General features: G+C 36.2%; 1 protein-coding gene across 10 annotated transcripts in view; it reads right to left on the bottom strand.

The window, feature by feature from the left end:
- WDR17 (WD repeat domain 17) overlaps window positions 1–22,751 on the bottom strand; it is a 114,115-nt gene that overhangs the window by 27,069 nt on the left and 64,295 nt on the right. For 9 of the 10 annotated variants that reach the window (XR_007124516.1, XR_007124518.1, XR_007124517.1 and 6 more), the window contains 10 exons: window positions 22,083–22,251; window positions 19,278–19,369; window positions 16,979–17,061; window positions 15,130–15,216; window positions 8,634–8,798; window positions 6,038–6,240; window positions 4,681–4,830; window positions 4,465–4,595; window positions 4,045–4,170; window positions 2,871–3,026 (listed from right to left, as the gene is read on the bottom strand). Coding sequence is in view for 7 of the 10 variants with exons in the window: in XM_047714122.1 (XP_047570078.1) it covers window positions 2,871–3,026; window positions 4,045–4,170; window positions 4,465–4,595; window positions 4,681–4,830; window positions 6,038–6,240; window positions 8,634–8,798; window positions 15,130–15,216; window positions 16,979–17,061; window positions 19,278–19,369; window positions 22,083–22,251 (1,362 nt within the window). In the remaining 3 variants the exon portion in view is untranslated. The remainder of the gene's footprint in view (window positions 1–2,870; window positions 3,027–4,044; window positions 4,171–4,464; window positions 4,596–4,680; window positions 4,831–6,037; window positions 6,241–8,633; window positions 8,799–15,129; window positions 15,217–16,978; window positions 17,062–19,277; window positions 19,370–22,082; window positions 22,252–22,751) is intronic. The other variant, XM_047714114.1, reaches the window with a different exon arrangement.

Here is a 22,751-nt window from a genome sequence, read left to right as displayed (position 1 = left end):
AATATAAGTTTGGGGTGTACAAAATAGGTAATTATTAATACTACATTATTTGAGTCATATTACCTTTTTTAAAAAAAAGTAATCTAAAATATGCTTTGAGGGAAAATTTGCCTTTGTTGGAGTAGAGGCAAATGGAAGACAGAAGTTAAAATACAGGTTAAATTAACTTTGAAATCATCAAGATTTTTCTATACAAACATGTCTTGTTGGTGAAAAGACTGAATGTTTTCCTAACCTCACAGTATTAATCTCAGAGAAACAGAAACTATGGAAGCAGGTGACCATGAACAATTATAAGGACACTCCCATTTTTCAAGGATTGTAAGCGCAGTGTTTTGGATCATTAAGAAGATTAATTCTTAAGCTCCAGAAGTAGGTGTTTTATTAAAGTATCTTTAATTAAATTTGAATTAAATATAGCTTAGTATATATATAATACATATATATATATATATATATATATATATCCATATATAAAACTAAGAAAGATAAAGAATTAGTATCCTGTCAAAATTTATTTGTTCATTTTGTCCTTGACTTTTGATAGATATTCTAAATATTGTTAAAATATTTAGGGTTAAAAGGGTAATTTTAAGACAAATCTCAATTTCTTCAGAAGTAAATTTTTTTTAAAGATTTTATTCATTTATTTGACAGTGAGACAGTGAGAGACAGAACACAAGCAGGGGGAGTGGGAGAGGGAGAAGCAGGCTTCCCGCAGAGCCAGGAGCCTGACACGGGGCTCAATCCTAGGACCCTGAGATCATGACACTGAGCCAAAGGCAGAGGTCTAACAACTGAGCCACCCCAGTGCCCAGAAGTAAAATTTTTATATTGCTCCTAAATGCTTCATAGTTTACAATACCTTAAATTTTTTTTTTCATTTCTTTAAAGTAAGAGAGAGAGAACACATAGTACAATGGGGATGGGTGAGAAGAGCAAGAGGGAGAGAGAGAATCTTAAGTAGGCTCCACGCCCAGCACAGAGTCAGACTCCGGGGATTGATCTCATGACCCTGAGATCATGACCTAAGCCAAAAATCAGGAGTCACTGCTTAACTGACTGAGCCACCCAGGTGCCCCTTCCTTTTCAATAGTGTTTTTAAATGACATTTTTTGTCTTAGGTCAAGCAGTAATTCATTATTTGTCTCTAGTGTGTGGATGGGGGAATAAAAAGGTGAGTTAAATTTAATTTTGATATATTTTAATGTAGCCTTATTGTTTTACTTTACATTATTTATTAGTACACTTAATAGCATGCTTTGTAATTATAAAATTAACTAACTTAGAACTTTTCAAAATGATCAACTATGAAATGAGTCTGTGCCATTCTCTTTTTTTTTGGAGGGTGGGAGAATTGTTCTTGAACTACAGCGGCCATGCAGAAAAATGAAAACCTTCATAAATTTCACAAAATTTCGTAAAATCCACAAACTGAATACACTCAGGTAACCAGCACCTGGATCACGATATTTGCAAATGACACAAACAAAGGGCTGATATCCAAGATCTATAAAGAACTCCTCAAACTCAACACACACAAAACAGATAATCATGTCAAAAAATGGGCGGAAGACATGAACAGACACTTCTTCAAAGAAGACATACAAATGGCTAACAGACACATGAAAAGATGTTCATCATCACTAGCCATCAGGGAGATTCAAATCAAAACCACACTGAGACACCACCTTACACCAGTTAGAATGGCCAAAATTAACAAGACAGTGTAGTGAAAAGAAGGGCCATATGTACCCCAATGTTCATAGCAGCAATGGCCACAATCGCAAAGCTGTGGAAAGAACCAAGATGCCTTTCAATGGACGAATGGATAAGGAAGATGTGGATCATATACACCATGGAGTATGATGCCTCCATCAGAAAGGATGAATACCCAACTTTTGCATCAACATGGACGGGACTGGAGAAGATTATGCAGAGTGAAATAAGTCAAGCAGAGAGAGTCAATTATCATATGGTTTCACTTACTTGTGAAGCATAAGGAATAACACGGAGGGCATGGGAGATGGAGAGGAGAAGGGAGTTGGGGGAAATCGGAGGGGGAGACGAACCATGAGAGACTGTGGACCCTGAGAAACACACTGAGGGTTTTGGACAGGAGGTGGGTGGGAGGTTGGGTGAGCCTGATGATGGGTATTAAGGAAGGCACGTGTTGCATGGAGCACTGGGTGTGGTGCATAAACAATGAATTCTGGAACACTGAAAAGAAATTAAAAAAAAAAAAAAAAGAAAGAAACAGAAGCTCCTTCTCCCTTTTGTTCTATTTTATTTGCCACCTACTTTTCAAAAGAACCACTATCTTGAATTTTAATAGGATAGATTCATCTTAATTTTTGAAAACTGTGTTTTGTTGAATCAGTCCTCAAAACAATCAAGATGTGCCTTAGAAACATCTTTCACTAGGTAATCCTCAATGAAAACCCTCTTCTGGCCAAAGCAGGGTCTCATTATGACAAACAGTGTTAGCAAGGGGCAAGGGAAGTCCACTGTGTGCAACTCAGCCAATGTGGATATTTACGGGGTATCAAAGATCCTACCCTACGGCAGTGGTTCTCAACCTTCAGCATGCATGTGAATAATGCAGAGGGCTCATAAAAGCACAAATCACTGGGCCACATCCCCAGAGTTTCTGATTCTGGAGGTTTGGGGTGGGACATGCTTGTCTAACACATTCCCATGTAATGCTTATGTTAATCTGGGGGATCTCACTCTGAGAAGTATCTCTCGGATATACACCTGATATCAAACTGGCAGAGAAGCAAACAGATCTGGAAAAAGAGAAGCTTAATATTTAGCATTTCACCAATACTTAGAATACTCTGTTAAACTCACTGATTTTAGCACTTTACCTCTCCAAGTTCAACCATCAGTTCACAGTATCTCTGAATTTGTCCTAATCTCAAATGTATGTCAGCAGCTTCCTTCAGCCTTTCCTCTTTAGTGGGGACCCCAATGCCAGCACCAAATTTAGACATCTTGACTGTTGTCAATTCTTGTGCTTCAGACTGGTTAAAAAGAAAATAAAATTTTCTAAATTTAATTATCAAGAGCTGGTGATAACAGACGATTATAAAAGCATTGCAGGGGCACGTATTTTAAAAACATGTAGCACTGGAAATTAAATATTTTAAAAAATCAGTGCTTTTTCTCTATAAAATATGATACCTCTCCTACTATAATATTTTGGTGTGGGTGTGGGATAAAAAAGTGGATGTGTCTGGTGTGGGCAGGGAGAGGCTAAATCCCACTGTCCCTTAAAACTCACCACGTGTTGTGGTTATACAGAAATGCAGGGCCCAAAAGGTCGTGAGTGATAATGTAATCACTGGGAAAAAATACACAAAAGTCTGGAATAAAAATTTAAAAAAACAGGCTCACTCTAACTGGCTCCTCTACTGGCAAGAAGTAAGAGCTGCCATCTTCCAGTGGAGTGGTGACTACAGAAAGTCCTCCTTTATGAAAATAACTGTTTCATCTGACCTTCAAATCCCCATCTCTGGCCCAGTTCTCATGCTCTAATGGTTAAGTCAACCATGCTATTTCCTTGCAAATATAAGACCCATTTCCACTTTCTGGTCCCTGCACTGGTTTGTTGGTACTGGTTATCACTCCACGCATAAGGTAACTGATAATTTTGTAATGAAATTCATTGAGAGCTCTAATATGGCCAGTTTTAACAAAACATATCCCAGAATACAGTCTATTGGGCCTCTGAGACTAAGGTCAGAGTGGTCCGTATGTCACGGTCATCTGGTAGTAGGGTAAAGCATTTCAAGGAGTACCAAGTGACCTTTGAAGAAATTCATGAGATTCAACCTATAAACCATGGCTGCCTCAATCTGGTCTCAAATAATTCAGACTCTCATGACTGATTTTTACAACATTTATCTCCTCAGTGTTCACTTACTTCAGTCTACTAACTCTAATTCTAAACATTTTTCAAAATAATTTTTGTATTTCAACAATGAAAAAGCAAAACTAATTTCTGCTTGAGGACATGATCCTTGCATATACTGTACTTACCATTCGAAACTTAATCAGATGTTTCAAATGCATTATTCCTTTACAGTAGTTCTGAGGAAGCAGGCTATCGTCCTGTCCTCTGATCACAGCCACTAAATTCCACAAATTGTCACTGCCACCTGGAGGCTGAAAGGTTGATACAGAATAACCAAAGAGAAAATAATGCATTCGAAACCCCACAGAATTTTGCATCTTTAAAAATATGAGGCAGGCATATATCTAAGTTGGAAAATTAACAAAATAGTAATATATCTCATTTATTGTTCCTGGTTTCCATTTGCTTTCTTACTCTGAACCAACTACGTTCAGAGGAACCGCTGAGTTGGGATGGTAAGTGTAAATATGTGATAACGACAATAGTTGTAATGACTCATTCTGATTACAGGGAAAATGTTCACATTTAACTCCTATAATACTCACTGATAAACATTCTGAAAACCATCTTAGTTTTTTTGCTCGAGGATTACCAGTTAGTTTCTCTATTTCGTGTTTAATATCTCTTGACACTTTACCACACAGTAGAGGAGGACTGCCTTGTTCTATAGCATGATCTAAAGAATAGACAATTCAGTAAGAAAGGATTGCTTTTAAGATATTATTTAAAAATAAAATCTAATACATGCATATTTTCAATACCGGTGTTCCCGATAATTTCTTCCCAAGATCTGTCTGCCAGAATATTTATTAGTAAAGGAGTGATTAAAGGTGTTAATGACCAGAGTCTCACTGTAGAATCACGGGAGCAAGAGGCCATAGTGAAGGGGCGGCTGGGATGACATGTTAAACCTGATGGGAAAAAGAAACCCATTTTAACAAAAAGTAAACACTGAAAAATATTATTTACCTATGTGTACCTCATAAAACTTCTACAGAATTGAAGTTATATAGAAGTGTTTTGAAATAGCATTTCTAGGGGCGCCTGGGTGGCTCAGTGGGTTAAGCCGCTGCCTTCGGCTCAAGTCATGATCCCAGGGTCCTGGGATCGAGTCCCGCATCGGGCTCGCTGCTCAGCAGGAAGCCTGCTTCCCTTCCTCTCTCTCTGCCTGCCTCTCTGCCTACTTGTGATCTCTCTCTGTCAAATAAATAAATAAAATCTTTAAAAAAACAAAAAAACAAACAAACAAAAAAAGAAATAGCATTTCTATTTTGGCTGAAATGATACAAGAATATATTATTTAGCATATTCTATAAGTATGAATCAAAATTGAATAATGATTAGCTAATGGTCCTGGATAAAAATGCTGAAATTCCATTTCAGTTGGTTTAGCAGCTAGCAAACTGTCACAGCAATGGCGTCATGGTAATCTGTGAGGAAATGGCAGATTGACGGAAGTTCTAATTATAAGAAGAAAAAGAACTGGGACCTTCCAGTTTAGAACAACCAGAAACAGGATTCTCTCCCACACTCAGCCCCTCTGCCTCAACTGAAAGGCCACTGAAGTAAAGTATACAGACACAAGTGGCTAGAGTGGGATGACTTTCTTAAGGAACGATTTTTGCCTTCTTAATTCACCACTTACGCCCATCAAGGTTTGGGTCTATAAATGAAAATGACATGCAAAAGACAAGAACTCTGATTTCTATACCCACCTTAATTGTATTTACAGATTTACTATTACATTAAAAAGCAAAACATTGTCCTAAATATCCAAGAGTAGAGATACAGGAATGGCTAGATAAGTTATACCTACTTTATCACTGATTTCCTGTTTTACAACTTCCTTCAGGAGTGATGGTAAAGGAAGGAAAAAAATCCAAGCCATTATGTGTGTGCATGTGTGTGCGTGCACACAGAAACACAAATAACTCCTTATGACATTTTGTATTATCTTCTGTGTATTCTAATATTCCAATAATAAACAAGTACAGTTTTAATAAGAAAAATGTTATTTTAAAATGAAAAAGTGAAGATTTCTTTAAAAACATTGTATTTCTCAGAAATTATAAACTTCATTAATACAGCAAAATTTAAAAGTGCATGAAAACCCTTTACCATATACATCTGCACCATGATCATAAACAGTATCCAAACAGGTTCCTTCTCGGGTGTCCCATACTTTTATAGTGTAGTCCCAGCTGCCAGATATGAGGAGATACGGAATCTCAGTATTCCACATTAAACCCCTCACAGGTGCAGTGTGGCCTCTAAGAATGTTTATGCACGCATCTTGAGTATAATCCCAGATTCGAACAGAACTGAAAACAGAATATCATGTATTATAATACATGTTATAATTTGTCTAAAGTATTAACACATTCTTAGAGGAGCACAATTATTTCTCAGTAAATTTAAAAAGCATTTTAAGTTTCAAGGTATGTTATAATTCTTTTCTTTATAGCAGATGAAAATAAACAAATAAGTAGGCTATATTTTTTTCCCTACTTTAACTAGTCCTTTACTACTGATCCTACATCTACTATTTCAGTTTATAGACCTAAAAAATTTCTTTCTTAAAGTGAAATATCCAGAACAGATAAAGCCAAAAAATATTACTAATAATATGGATACAATAATTTAACAACACTCACATTATTTGTAAATCATGAAAATAAAGCCTGTATATTGGGTATTATTTGACAAATCAATTCATCTTTATGCTCTTATCAAAGAGTAAATTATTCCTTCATGTTTTGGTCAATAAAGTTGGTTAGTCAATGTGGAATCACTAAAATCAAGTACAAAATTTAAATATAACTGGATTCATAATATTACTTGAATCTACCAACTGTACAAAATACAAATGGTACTGAAAAAAATCTGAACTCAAAAATCAATTTAAGACCTCCAAATTCCATGGGCGCCTGGGTGGCTCAGTGGGTTAAAGCCTCTGCCTTCAGCTCAGGTCATGATCCTGGGGTCCTGGGATCAAGCCCCGCACTGGGCTCTCTGCTCAGTGGGGAGCCTGCTTCCTCCCTTCTCTCTCTCTGCCTGCCTCTCTGCCTACCTGTGATCTGTCAAAAATAAATAAATAAATAAAATCTTAAAAAAAAAAAAAGACCTCCAAATTCCAACTCTGCTTGGATAATTCATAATAATTTTTAGTTACAGATTTATATCAACCTGACAATGCTAAAATATTAATACTTCAAAGATTATATTACACTATAAAGGAGACACATCATATATGTATTTTTCATTTCTTTAAGGTATATTTATTTCGGCTTTCTATAAAGACTTCCTTCTTTTTCCCCTTATCCTGGTTCCTGTGTCTAGGCATATCACAACCTAATTTTGTGCTAAAACCTTATGTTAGCACTGAATTGGTTTTGGTTGATACCATGTTTTTATAAGTAAGCTAATGTTAAAGTGAGGTGAATCAAAATACTTTATCATAAGGGACACTCATTAGAACCGGTGCCCTTGCTTTGTGACGTAATTTAGATTAGGCAAACATCAGACTAACATCATAATTATATTTTGTAGTCAAACATAAAGACACAGACCTGTACCCCTGGGGCAAATAATAACATCATATGTTAATAAAAATAATTATAACAAAAAATTTTTTTAAATGTAAAAAAGCTTTATACATCCCATTGTACATAAGCGCTATTTAAAGGTGCTAGATAGCATATTACCTATATAGTCACATAAAGGGACCAATAACCAGAATTACAGAAGACTTCCAAGTTTCATCACCATAATTAAGTAAAATAATCTTATTGCTATCTTTCTCACAAATATTTCTTAGACAATGGTTGAAAATTATACTTTTTTTAAAATGTAGCAGTAGAATTCAGACACTGAGGTCTGTGTTAAGAGACAAACAATCTCTAAGTCAACTCATTCACTGGGACATGACAACCTTACTGTAAGCAACATTTCCAGTGATAACCCACAGAACTCCCACAATTGATTTGCTTAGGAAATTTGGATGGAGGCCAAAATTTCAAGATAAAAAGAGTTAATTATTCAATATTAAACTTGTGGTTACTAAACACTATGATTTCTATCTGCATAAAGTAAGATTTTTCTTACCTAAATTTATCTCATATTCAAATAGGAACCAAACTGTACTATGCAAAAATCTATCCTGTTTGAATATAAAATAGAGACAAAATTTCAGTAACTTTTTCACAAACCCAGGAAAAAATGTTAAATCACTCTCATTTCTAAATAAATTCTCTTCATGCTAAAAATACATGATCATCTTCTTGTTTTCTATTCTTAATGAAAACAGAGTACAGCTGTTTTCCATATTAAATATCAGGACACTACTAAAAATAAACTCTTCTCTATATTTTACAGAGATTTGTTCGTTTCTGATCTTTTTTCGCTTTCCAAAATGATTCTTCCGAAATTTTTGTTTCTGTTAACTATGTGGCTAATAAGATAGAAATAAGCATCCATAATAAGCAAAATAAGTAAGGAAATAGAAATCATGAGCATGATAGCATAAGCATGGCAAAATTTAATTTACTATGGTTAAATGCAATTAGGTAATTGTTAACTGCTAATACATCCTGGTTATATGCACATATTTAAAACATTTCTACCCATAAGCTGGATCATATTAGTATATACATTTCTAGAAGATTATAAGCTTATGAGTTTAAGGACTAAAAAATTAGATTCCAAAAATACATACCCATCATCAGAACCACTACAAAGAATTCCCTCGCTCAGAGGAGACCATTTAACATGGAACACTTTTGCAGTATGTCCACTAAATACTTTTAGTGGTTGATCAGAGCTGGTGGCCACATAATAGACACGCACATTTTTATCTTCACAGCCAGTGGCTATCATGTCTCTGAAACACCATCAATTGCACATTAAAACATGAAAAAATATTGATATTATTTGTTACCAATAACAGAAAGTCACAGTCCTAGTTTCCCAATTGTCTCTGGTGGCTGCACCAGCTTGAGATGCTTTAACTCTTCCAACTAGGGATTCTCTGTAAATAAAATACGTGGACATGATCTTTCAATGACCTTTGTTATTCTCAAGAGAGTGAGAGTAACTAAGCAACCATTTATATCTATTGACATCTAGTGGTCATACTCAGAACACTGTTCCAAATGGAGTCAGGAGGTGTAAGGCAGACCCATAGAAATTATGCCCGAACAGTCTCCCTGAGAACATTAACAACCATTCAAACAGCCCCCATACTCTATACGGAAGTTACACATTTTGGACCCAACTGTTATCATGATCTTCTGCAAACTTCAAACTGTTGATTTTTGTCACGTGGGTTATTATACATGCATTTATTTAAGCCCATATGTATAAATATACCAGTTTGCAAACTGGCATGCCAATTTATAAATGTGCATTTTTACATCTGCCTAAGTCCCACTGATAAATGGGCCAGTCTCTACATGTGGGAAAATACACTTTGCATAATACAAATATTTACATGTATAGATGAGAATGTTTTTGATTATGTGTATATGGACACGTGAATATAATATCTTAAAAATTAAATAATAAACATTCAAGGAATGTACATATAGAAAGAGATCCAAATTATAAATTCAGAGATATCTTACAAATAAACTTTTATAAGTTCAAAGTATTTTTCACTTATCACTGAAGGGGCTATGTAAAGTATGGATACTGCTATTAGAACATTTTAAAAAGGTTTTTAAGAATAAAACTGAAATTTATTAGGTATACTTGATAGTAAGCATAAACGTTAACCAAAACATTGCATTAATGTCTAATTTTTATTTCAACTGGTCAAATACTTATTAATCATATAAAACAGAAATAAAAATGTGGAACTGTTTTATTGATCAGATACAAGATAATTCTATCCATTTGTATATTGAAGAAATATTTTTTAAATATCTACTTTGCTCTAGGCACAGTGAGGGTTAGCAGCACAGTGTTTTCTAAGAATATACTACTAAAAATAGATAACACAGTTGCTGATCTCACAGAGCTTATATTGTAGAGGGCAAGACAGCCAATTTCCAACTAAAATTTAATTATGTTTTTTATTTATTTTTTATTAACGTATAATGTATTATTTGCCCCAGGGGTACAGGTCTGTGCAACCATTTTGACCTCAGCCCCAGACAACTGACAGAATGAGAGAAGGTATTTGCAAATGACATATCAGATAAAGGGCTAGTATCCAAAATCTATAAAGAACTTATCAAACTCAACACCCAAAGAACAAATAATCCAATCAAGAAATGGGCAGAAGACATGACAGACATTTCTGCAAAGAAGACATCCAAATGGCCAAAAGACACATGAAAAAGTGCTCAACATCACTAGAAATCAGGGAAATACAAATCAAAACCACAGTGAGATACCACCAGACACCAGTCAGAATGGCTAAAATTAACAAGTCAGGAAACAACAGGTGTTGGTGAGGATGTGGAGAAAGGGGAACCCTCCTACACTATTCTTGGGAATGCAAGTTGGTGCAGCTACTCTAGAAAACAGCATGGAGGTTCCTCAAAAAGGTGATAATAGAGCTACCTTACGACCCAGGAATTGCACTACTGGGTATTTACCCTAAAGATACTAATGTAGTGATCCGAAGGGGCATGTGCACCCTACAGTTTATAGCAGCAATGTCCACAATAACCAAACAATGGAAGGAGCCTTGATGTCCATCAACAGATGAATGGATAAAGAAGATATGGTGTTGGGCACCTGGGTGGCTCAGTGGGTTAAGCTGCTGCCTTCGGCTCAGGTCATGATCTCAGGGTCCTGGGATCGAGTCCCGCATCGGGCTCTCTGCTTGGTGGAGAACCTGCTTCCTCCTCTCTCTCTCTCTGCCTGCCTCTCTGCCTACTTGTGATCTCTCTCTGTGAAATAAATAAATAAATAAATAAATAAAAAGAAGATATGGTGTATATATATACAATGGAATACTATGCAGCCATCAAAAGAAATGAAATTTTGCCATTAGCAATGATGTGGATGGAACTAGAGGGTATTATCCTAAGTGAAATAAGTCAATCAGAGGGAGACATTTATCATATGATCTCTCTGATATAAGGAATTTGAAAGGCAGGGTGGGGGATCCTGGGGGCTAGGGAGGGAAAAAAAGAAACAAGATGGGATTGGGAAAGAGACAAACAATAAGAGACCCTTAATCTCATGAAAAAAAACTGAGGGTTGCTGGGGGATGGGAGGGTAGGGATAGGGCGACTGGGTGGTGGACATTGGTGAGGGTATGTACTATGGAGAGTGCTATGAAATGTGTAACAAATCAATGAAAGTAGGAGCTGGTTCTTTGAAAGAAGTAATTATGGTTTTTTAAAATTATATGTGTGTGTGTGTGTGTGTGTGTATGTGTATGTGTGTGTATATATATATATATATATATATATATATATATTACTCATATGGCTAATAGTTCTGTGTCAAGTAATTCATAGTTGATTTTTTTTTTTCATCATGGTAAGTGTGCTCTTCAATATGCATCCAATATTTCCCCCATCTCTTCACCCACTTCCTTTCTGGAAACCATCAAACCGTTTTCTACAGTTAGGAGTCTGTTTCTTGGTTTGCATCTTTCTCTTTTTGTTTTCCTTTGCTCATTTGTTTTCTTTCTCATATTCCACATATGAGTGAAATCATATGGTTTTTGTCTTTCTCTGACTTAGTTTGCTTAGCGTTATACTGTTTAGCTCCATCCATGTTGTTGCAAAGGGCAAGATTCCATTCTTTCTCACAGCTGAATAGTATTCCATTGTGTATTTCTACATATACACACCACATCTTCATTATCTATTCATTTTAACATTTGCTCTTCCAACCCACTGAGCACGGAATGTCTTTCCATTTCTTTGTGTTCAGTTTCTTTCATCAGTGTTTTATCATTTTCAGAGAACAGGCCTTTCACTCTTTGGTTAAGTTTATTCCTAGATGTTTTAATTGGTTTTGGTGCAATTATAACCAGGATTGCTTTCTTAATTTCACTTTCTGATGCTTCATTATTAGTGTATAGAAATGCAACAGATTTCTGTACATTGATTTTATATTGTGCAACTTTACTGAATTCATTTATCAGTTCTAGTGGTTTTTTGCTGGAGTCTTTAGGGTTTCCTAAACCATCTGCATATAGAGAAAGTTTTACTTCTTCCTTGCCAATATGGATGCCTTTTATTTCATTATGTTGTCTGACTGCTGTAGCTAGGACTTCCAGTAATATGGTGACTAAGAGTGGTGAGAGTGGACATTCTTGTCTTATTCCTGACCTTGGGAAGAAAGCTCTATGCTTTCTGAGTATGATAGTGACTGTGGGGTTTTCAGATGAGGACTTTATTATGTTGAGATATGTTCCCTGTAGGTCCACTTTGCAGAGGGTTATCATGAATGGATATTGTACTTTGTCAAAGGTTTTTCTGCATCGATTGGAATGATCATAGGGTTTTTATCCTTCTTCTTATTGATGTGATGTATCACGCTGATTGTCTTGCAAATATTGGACAACGTTTGCATCCTAGAAATAAATCCCACTTGATGGCGGTATATGATTTTTTAAAATATACTGTTGGATTCAGATTGCTAATATTTTGTTAAGGACTTTTGCATCTATATTCATGAGAGATACTGGTGTGTAGTTCTCTCTCTTTCTCTTTTTTTTTTCCTCCCCTGGTTGCTTTATCTGGTTGGTATCAGGGTGATACTGGCTTCACAGAATGATTTTGGAAGTTTTCCTTCCTCTTGTATTTTTTGGAATAGTTTCGGAACAAAAGATATTAGCTCTTTTTTAAATGGTAGAATTTGCCCGTGAAGCTGTCTGGTCCCGAACTTTTGTTTCTTGGGTGCTTTTTTTTTTTTTTTTTTTTTAATAGTTAAGCCATGGAGCCAGTGATATGCCAGAGCTGGCAGGAACAAGTTATAGTGAAATATTCAGCAATTTTGTGAGCTGGGGTTTTTTTTTTTTTTTTTTTTTTTTTTTGACAGAGAGATCACAAGCAGGCAGAGAGGCAGGCAGAGAGAGAGGAGGAAGCAGGCTCCCCGAGAGAGCAGAGAGCCCGATGCGGGGCTCGATCCCAGGACTCCGAGATCATGACCTGAGCCGAAGGCAGCGGCTTAACCCACTGAGCCACCCAGGCGCCCCTCTTGGGTGCTTTTTGATTACTGATTCAATTTCATTGCTGGTGATTGGTCTGTTCAAATTTTCTATTTTTTCCTGCTTTAGTTTTGGTAGATCATATGTTTCTTGGAATTTATCCATTTCTTCTAAGTTGCCCAATTTATTGGCATAAAGATTTTCATGATATTCTGTTATAACTGTATTTCTGTGGTATTGGCTGTTATTTCTCCTCTTCCATTAGTTATTTTGTTTATTTGGTTTTGTTGTTTGTTTGTTTTTTACAATGTGTCTTGCTAGATGTTTAGCAATTTTGTTATCTTTTCAAAGAACCCAGTTCCTGGTTTCATTGATCTGTTCTATTGCTTTTTTTTTTTTTAATGTGGTTTTATTTTATTTGTTTTAGTTTCTATTTTCTTCCTTCCTTCCTTCCTAGATTTTATTTTTAATTAATCTCTATACCCAACATGGGGCTGGAACTCACAACCCTGAGATCAAGAGTTGCGTGCTCCACTAACTAGCCAAGTAGGCACTCCTCTATGATTTATTTCTGCTCTAATCTTTATTAATTTTATTTGTTATAATTACTTTTATTAAGTGCTCCCAGGATATCACAGAAGAAATTTACCTAACATGGGGGTCCAGAAATACTTCTGTAGAAGTGGTTTGATGCTGAGGGCTGGAATATAGGTGGATGTTACCTAAATACAATATAGAAGGGTTGTGTGCATGGGGTGGGGAAGAGATTCCTAGATATAGGGAGACAGCATGAGAGAAAGCTTTGGTATGAAAATGAGCTGACTAGTTCAAGAAATTGAAAGCCAGTGTGGCTGAATGCAAAGAACAAGGGAGAGCCAGGCTTGCAATGGCATGATTAAAACACACAGGAACCAGATTATACAAGGACTCCCCTGTCGGGCCCCTAAGATTTTGCATTTTACCCTACAATCAGTGTAAGCAATGCAATGGTGCACTGGGACCGGTTGTTAAATAATTTGACTTCACATCAAGAAGGTGGGGCAGGGAGACAAGGAACTGGTGACAAAGGATGTGAACTCTGGAATTGATTTAGAAGGCTTTTGAGGAAGTCCAAAAGCAAACAAGTAGTATTGGGTTGGGGAGGGGAAAGGGGTGGTTAGAAAAAGAGTATTTACATGGATGGTATCATAGGACTTGACGGCAGACTGGAAATGGAAATGGACAGATGACAAGGCATAAGAGAAGAGGCCAAAGATTTTGGCTTCTGCAGCTTTGTTATGAACATTATCAGGCCACTTAGATGGAGAATCCTGGGGGAGGAGCTGGGCATGAGCTCACTTTGCATAAAACCTCTGACAGGTTTTATAGGTTTATAAGGTTTATAAACTCTTCTATATTTACTGAAAGAAATACACAGATCCATCATTTTTTATGTGATTTAACCCAGAACACAAGTATAACAAGGTTTTAATATTACAATATGTATATTTTCCACTTGCAATATGGAAAAACATAATTTCACATTATTTTCACAATATCTAAAGGAAGTTTGAATCTTTAAGTACACTTTATACAGAATAAAAAGAGGCTTGAAATGCAAGATTCTTGGAAGTGCAGTCACTTGAAGGATCAGTTTTAGTGGGGATTTGACTTGGATTAATTTTTAAATCTGACTTGACTTTTACATGGTAAATATTAGGCTTGTAAGGAAGGATGACCCTTCAAAATTATGCACATAAGTTCTACATTTCGGGAAACCATCCAGTGTCAGGGCATTGCAGAGGGGAGGACAGTGGAAAGTTGTGGTGGAATAACACCACTGGCGAGACTCCTGAAAGGGTTTAGGGAAAGGGTCACATACACTTCCGTGGTAGAAGCCACATACAGATTCAGACTAAATTTCCATTTCTTATTAGTTAGTCCTATGCTTCTTCCTAAACACCAGCTAACATAAACAATCAATTACAAGGTCAGACAATGAGATCATTACCCTAAAGAGAGCGATGAGTATTACCTGTGGGAATAACATTAAATTTCAGGTTTATTTAAAATCTCAGAAGTTATTATTTATCTTGGGAAAAAAAGAAATTCTTACTTGTTGTTCTGGCTCCAATCACAACCAAACACCGCAGCTGGATGTTTGTATTTGTGTAGCACTTTACCATCAATTGTTCGAATAATACTGAAATTAAGTATAATAGATTAATAGAAAAAAAAAACATTCCAAATACATTATTTACAAAAACAAAGCCAAGATTTTATAATTCAAAAGTAAGTTTTTTAGGATAGAGACCTTGTCTTCAAAGCACAGGGAACATTTAAAAATACTGAGTAAATGATATCACCAATTATGAGTGAGTATATTTATATCAGACAGTATTAATTATGGCAATCTACTTAAATCAATTTGAAGGTGTAAATTTTGATTTAGAATATTTCTTATAGAACATTTTTATATTCTATTTCTTACCGAAATATTTTTTATAGAATTTCTTATAGAATATTTTTAGTTGAGAAAAAACATAGTTTAACACATATATTTTGAAACAATGATATAACTAACATATGCTTTCAATTTTCAGCTTCAAAATTTAGCAGTTCAAAATTTATATTTCAAAGAGCTCATTTATAATGCAAGTTGCATGTACTATTTTACCAAGTCCAAGACATGCAAGCTGTAACATTGTTGTGGCACGTTCTGAGTGACATAACTAGAAATTTGGAGGATCTCTTCTCCCCAAAAGAATACATTTTAGCTGCAAAAGTTAAAGAGGCTCTAAAACCCAACTATATCATTGCCATAACAAAGGGCAATTGATTAAAAAAAAGAAGAAGAAAAAGAAGCAGCAGCAGCAGCAGGAACTATGTATAAATTAATATATCACAGAGTTTTAAAAGTCTTAAGAAAAGATCCTCCAAATCATCATTAGGCCAATGAAAACTTCTGAGGCTACTGGGAAGTGGTTGCAAATGTTTAGTCATTGCCTATGGTTATTTATCAAACCAGTGATGTCCTGAAAGCCCATGGTAAAGCTAACTGTGGATCACCTTATCAAAAAACTCTGAAGCACATCTATTGTATTTTGGTATTTATCGATTAGCAAATAGTTCTTTTCAAGGCAAAAAAATCACTAATATGCCTATTTTTGGAAAATTTCCCCTTCCTGGTGAAGATCTTTGGTTTCCATAACAACTGTCTTTTTCACTGAAATTAAAGAGAGGACAAGAAAATTGGGCTGTGGCCTGCCAAACCCAACAGGAGACCATCTCTCCTACATTGCCTGCTGCCACGCACGACTCTACCACCTGTCGACAATGACAAAACCTACAGCCACACAACAGCAACATCTGGATAAAAACATTTGTTCAGCTCAAAGGCGATTCTTCCCTTATATATATATTCCTTGGAAACCTACTTTGTCCTGGGATTTAGCAGAATTAAGAAAGCACTGGTTTCTGAAACAAAGGGTCAGAGCCATTAGGCATTTCCCACATGCCTTATTCCTTCTTGCAAAGGCTTTTCATCCTTTTATAAATAATGGCATCTACAAAAGGCAAACAAGTGTCTAGACCGCTTGATATCTCTTGAATCACCCATGAAACTGAAATACCACTCCCTCAAAAACGTGATGAGGATTAATAAGACTCTTAGTGAAAAGTTCTTAAAGTCTCTTTGAGGCATTCACAGTATTTTAGTTACCACTCAGGAAGTATTTTCATTTAGAAAGAAATGACTGGTTTATTTATTTGAAACCTCACCACACTCTTATTTGGTACTGTTACAGAACACGGCCTGTGCCCGTGTGGGCTGGTACACATGCACTGACGACAGCTGGTGGAGCCGTACAGCTCGTGGACAACCCGGATGTATATGCTAACAGGACACAACTGGTACTATCACATGCATCTTTAATAAGCAGTATAACTTCATATCAGGTACTTACCAGAAGCCATCCCCACTGCAGGTAGCTATTCTTTTGGAATCTTTATGACTCCAGGCAACACAGAATATTCCATTTTTTCCATGCTTCAAAAAATGCAAAATACCTATCAATAAAAAATAATTCACCCCTTTTTTTCTCTTATTTATTTACTTCTAGTATTGCTCTTCTGTTAGGAACTTACTCTAGATGATGCTAACAGAGGTATTACTGTCAACAGCAGAAGCGGAACATATACTTTAAAAATGTAGGAAGCTAACACACTTAAAAAACCAACCACCTCTGCTAAGATATCGATTAAGTGGCTCTGTTTCGGTTTTGCAGACGCTGGCAGAGAGCGGAGATCTGCAGAATAAAGCCGTGCTTGATGCCTTTTCTAGAAATGCCTGCATGGAGACCAAGGCAGGGATCTCTCCGCTTCCTAAGCCGGTGCTACCACAAACACAATGGGAAAAACACCGCAACTGTTATTACTGGTTGTTCTAATTCTCAAAGGTTTCTGTTTTATAAAAACAAAGAAGGATTTAAGGTTCTTCCTGTCACAAACCACTCTATATTGACCTGTTCCTCTGCTTTCTTGGATTGGGGGAGGGGAAGGGATACAGTCACAACCAGTATGATGAGGATTTGTAAAACCACAAGGAATATACTACATATGGGAATGTCATTCATCAGCAGGGCATGGGAGAATAAATGTTGCCATCGATCCGTTTCCAACTTTTCTTTAACTTTATATAGCAGTTCAGTTGTGGCTGCTGCTAAGGAGAGACTAAAGTCTTGAGTTTTAAGGCAACGCTACTGAAGTGGTCTCTAGCTTGCTGTTTTCTCCCTCTTTGCGGATCAAGGGGGTAGCTGTACAAAGATGGGCATAAAATGGAGGCAATCTCTATATTCATGGAACTGAAGGAGTACAGGCCTTCTGTCAGCTTCGTTTATCCCAGGAAAAGTGCAACTTAGGGCTTCTAAGACCTGGCATTTCCTTCTGTGAGACGTGTGTAACTCAGTTAATTACAGCCAGCACCGCCCCGTATTTATTATCCTAGATTTAGGATCCTAGATTTAATCCCAGATTTAAGCACTTTTTCTATCAGTCACGACTATGCTCTGGAATGCTGGGAAGACATGAAAGGAAGTGAGGGTCACCCTCAACCCCCATGCTAGGATGCTGGTTGCTGGAGTCAGGCTGGGGCCATCACAGTGCTGAATGGGCAGACATCTGAGGTCACAAGAGGCCAAGATGCAGTAAGAAGAGTTCAACAGAATGACCCCCAAGGATAATATCTCTGAATTTAGGTCAAAAGTTTCTTTCTCAGATTTATTTCTTTTCTTTTTACATGACTATTATGGGATCAGTGCTGTTCTTGACCGGAGGGCGGAGGGCAGGTCGGGGGCACTGCTGAACTGAAAGCATTGCACTGTAGAGAAAGGGAGGATGGGAACTATATGGGCCTTTGTCAAAGCTTCCTCTTTTGGGGGCAAAATTGCTTACTGGTGGTTGGTAAAGTTTCCCTAATACTCTGCATTTTCCACATTACTTTAGTGTCCCCTAGAAGATCAAAGCTGCTTGATCCTCAGAGGAAGATCAGTTTTTTCTATAAATAGCTTTAAAGCCATTTTCAAATAGATTATATCTTCAATAAACTCCAACAGTAATCATTTGAAATGAGTGAAATTTCAAAAGAGAGATCCTTTCTTATTTCCCTTGACTCATATCTAACATATTACAGTGAGATCACATGCAGTTTCCAAGTATTAGTGGGACTCAGGAAAACACAGGATGACAAACTCCAGGCAGAAGTCAAGTACAATGTTTGCCACTACCAGCAGGAAGGGGCATGGTCTTAGCACTTGTTCTGGAGGAACAGAATTTGGGAGGTGGAAGGAAGTCCACGAAACTGTATAAATTCAACTTTCCCATCTTACAGGTGAAGAATCAGGTTCATGATATTAAACGGTTCTCCCTACGTGAAAAGTGAATTGTAACAGAATTTAGACTGTAATTTGGAACTTGTTTCGAGTTTACTCTTCTTACAACTACTGAATATTTGTCCAGATAATTTTGTGGAGAATAAATCCTAATTCCTTTGAATATCTAATGCAACTGTAGGTGAATTCTTTTATCTTAGACCCATCTATATGTTTCAGAATTCATTTCAACATGTGTATGTTCTCTTACTTTTTTTTTCCAAGTGACAGAACATAATGTCACCTGGTGATTATTAAACTAAGAGAGAAAAGCATTTACAAAACATGAGGCAGTATAAGACATTGTACTATTCGGCTACCAATAAATACACCTTACCTCATTAAATCGTTGCACCATTTTGCCCTTTCTAACATCCCAAATAAAGGCACCATTTCGGGAAGTTGCTCCAGCAATACAATTTAAGTCACCTTAGGAAACAATTTGTTAGACATTATATCAAATGTCTGCCACACATGTAATTCTTTCCAAAATGTTAATTTTTGAAAAGGACTTGCAATTTACAATGCAGTTTTTCTAAGTTTTTATTGATGAAAATTATCAAATGTATGGAAAGAGAAAATAGTATAATGAATGTGTTATACAACTTCAACAATTATCAAAATATGGTCAACTCTCATTTTGTCTATAGTCTCTCTTGGGTTTCTTTGGAGCAAATCTCTGACAGTCTATCATTTCACCAATAAATACTTCAGTACAAATGTCTAAAAGACTCTTTCATTAACATGACCAAACTATCACAATCACAAACACAAAAATTATCAATAATTCTTCAATACTATCACTTATCCAGTCAGTATTTACATTTTTCTTTACACTGCATCTAATGAGTTGTTGTTTTTTTTTCTTTTTGGTTAGGAAAGCCTTTCTGTAAGCAGAACACATGAAAAAATCCAGGTTCTTTAAATCAAAAACCTACACAATGCTCTTTGTTTTTAAGAAACAAAAAGATTCATGCACATCAAACTGCTGCTAAGTTAGCAGATGTTCTGATACATGAGTGTTTTTTGCAAGGCAGTCAAAGAGGCTTTCTGCATTATAACAAAGGAACAGTTGTCCTGTACTACCTACAAGTAAGACATGGAGGAAATACTTTGGAATAAATGATTAAAAACCTTAAAAAAATAAGTCCTTACCATTTTTCTAGTATTTTCATTCTGCTCTCCTTTTTTGGGTTCTCAAATTATTGAGGAGAAGTTTCCATATTAATTTGTACTTTTTTTTTCTTCTCCTGTGGTTGCTACTCTAAAAGGACAGCAAGTTACACAATCCTCTAAACCCTATTAGACTTCCAAGCCTATTGACCTTCGTAAATCTTTTAAATTTTAACCATACTTAGCTAAAAGTAGTGCTTCGTCAGTAATCACATTTCAAAAAATTAAAGAATTTTCACTTTCCAACAGTCCTGCTTTCCAGAGAGTGAACTAATGCTTTAGGTATCGGGTTCTGTGTTCTGAATCAGAACAACGGTTTTGACAGTTGCGATTTCTATTTCAGTTTTAGGTGTGAGGCTGAGGGAATACTGTGGAGGAGGAACTGTTCAGCCAGGAGCTGCCACAGCGCCATGTCTCTGTGCCGCCAGCCGGGGCCCCCCCGCACAGAAGCATACATATGGCACTGAGCAGGAGCCCAGGCCCAAGTCCGCCTGTGTAGACCTCACTTCCGCCATCATTCGTGAGGAATGTAAGCTGGGGAAGTTATTCAGCCTCTCAGACCCTCTTAAATAAATGTTGGTAAGCACAAAACGTCAAATGGGGATGAACATAAAGAAGAGACCTAATTAGCTCTTTTTGTGCCTCACTTCTTAGTGAAGTAACTTTATTTTTTCAATTGGCCTTGTATCCATGATGGCACTAAGTATATTCTGCTTACAGAAACAACTACTGTCAGAGTAAGAGTTGGAAGTAAAACCTTCTTCTGGATCTTCTGTTCATTGAGGCAATAAGGGATAAATAAAACAGCACTAGCTTCTTAACCTTTTTTGTATCATGGACCGTTCTGAAAATCTGATTCCTATGATAATCTTTGACAGACACAGGCATGCACACATATAGGCTAAAACTTTCATGCATAAAATCCAAGAGATTCCTGGCATCCCTAAAGACATCTAAAACCCTTGACAGCCCATAAATTTAAGACTAAAAATCGCTGTGCACGAGGAGATAATCTAAAAAATAAGCTATATCCTGGTTATAGGTGGGTTTAAATATGTTACCACTAGGACAAGTAAGAAAAGCATTCTATATACTTTATAAAGTGAAAAATTCATTTGGGTGTGCAAAATGAGATAGGGAAATAATGTTTTGGAGAAAAAATGTCAGGTTTCAAGGACATCTTTTCTCTCCTTTATGTATGGGAAGGTATAAAGGTAGCATATTTCTGAGATCAAACAAAAGACCCTATTCTGGTACAGAAGTTCTTCAATGTTACGATGGTGGGATTTATATCAAATTACATTGTCAACACTGATCTGTGATTATACAGAATCATTCATATTTAAAAACAGATGTTAGGGGCGCCTGAGTGGCTCAGTGGGTTAAAGCCTCTGCCTTTTGGCTCAGGTCATGATCTCAGGGTCCTGGGATCAAACCCCGCATCTTCATCTTCGGGCTTTCTGCTCAGCAGGGAGTCTGCTTCCCCCCTTTCTCTCTGCCTGCCTCTCTGCCTACTTGTGATTTCTGTCTGTCAAATAAATAAATAAAATCTTAAAAAATAAATAAATAAATAAAAACAGATGTTATCAGGGAAAGATCTATATTATTTTTTTTTAAATTTCATGTATTTGATTCATATGAAAATTTTAAGGAAAACTTTTGTCACATAAAATCTGTTACACCTTGAAAGTCATAGCTATACAAATGCAGCTAATATTAGATGGTCAAGATCATCCTTATTGACTGTGGCTTCTGTATATGATTATGTCATATAGAAAGGTCCAGAAATCAAAGTGCCTGCACGGAGCAATTTATTCAAAACCCCCACAAAAACTGAACCAACATATATATTGGTACTAATTTGTCCCTACAATTATTTGAAGCAAGGTGGCATTGAGAGAAGGATATAATTCAAATGAAAACAAAAGTTAGGAGACTGCATTCTTGATTTTAATACAACACCTCTTACCTGGGGCCCAGGATAGGGAGTAAATAACCCCCTCATTACCCGGGGAGGTGTACACAGCTGTTAATGTATTTATGTCCCAGACTTTTATAGTGCCATCAAAAGAAGCTGTTGCTAGAAGATTGGGATCATCAGGTTTGAATTTGCAGTCAAAGATCGTTTCCACATGTCCCTAGGAACGTGGCATAGAGAAGTGACAACTACTGAGGAAGATTCGTGTTATTAACAAACAACAATTTATAATCAAGTTGACATATGTACTATAGTTTTCAAATATTTACACAAAATATTATATATACATATATATATATATGTACAAAATTAGAATCACTGTTGTGGTTGAATATTCTCTATGCTGTTATTTTACTCTTTTGTACAGACCTAGATTTTATTCAACCACAATGCCTCCAATCAGCAACTAAATACAAAGGTGTTAAAAAAACAAAAGAATGCAAAACATATTTTTTCTGATTATCATATACATGATATCATCCTAGAAATTTATAAAACAATGAACTAGTGATAGTTATTATGTCATTCTGGAAGTGTGATAAAAGACTAAGATGAAATTAAAACTACAGTTCCTTAAATGCAAACCTTCTCTTTTTTATACCAATGACACACTCCAAGAGAACTTCATGATTTTGGCAGAAATAAAAAGAATCCAGCATA

Source organism: Lutra lutra, chromosome 2 (assembly GCF_902655055.1).
Source record: "Lutra lutra chromosome 2, mLutLut1.2, whole genome shotgun sequence".
NCBI lineage: Eukaryota > Metazoa > Chordata > Mammalia > Carnivora > Mustelidae > Lutra > Lutra lutra.
Note: the sequence above shows the minus strand (reverse complement) of the source record. Positions and strands in the feature narration are given on the sequence as shown.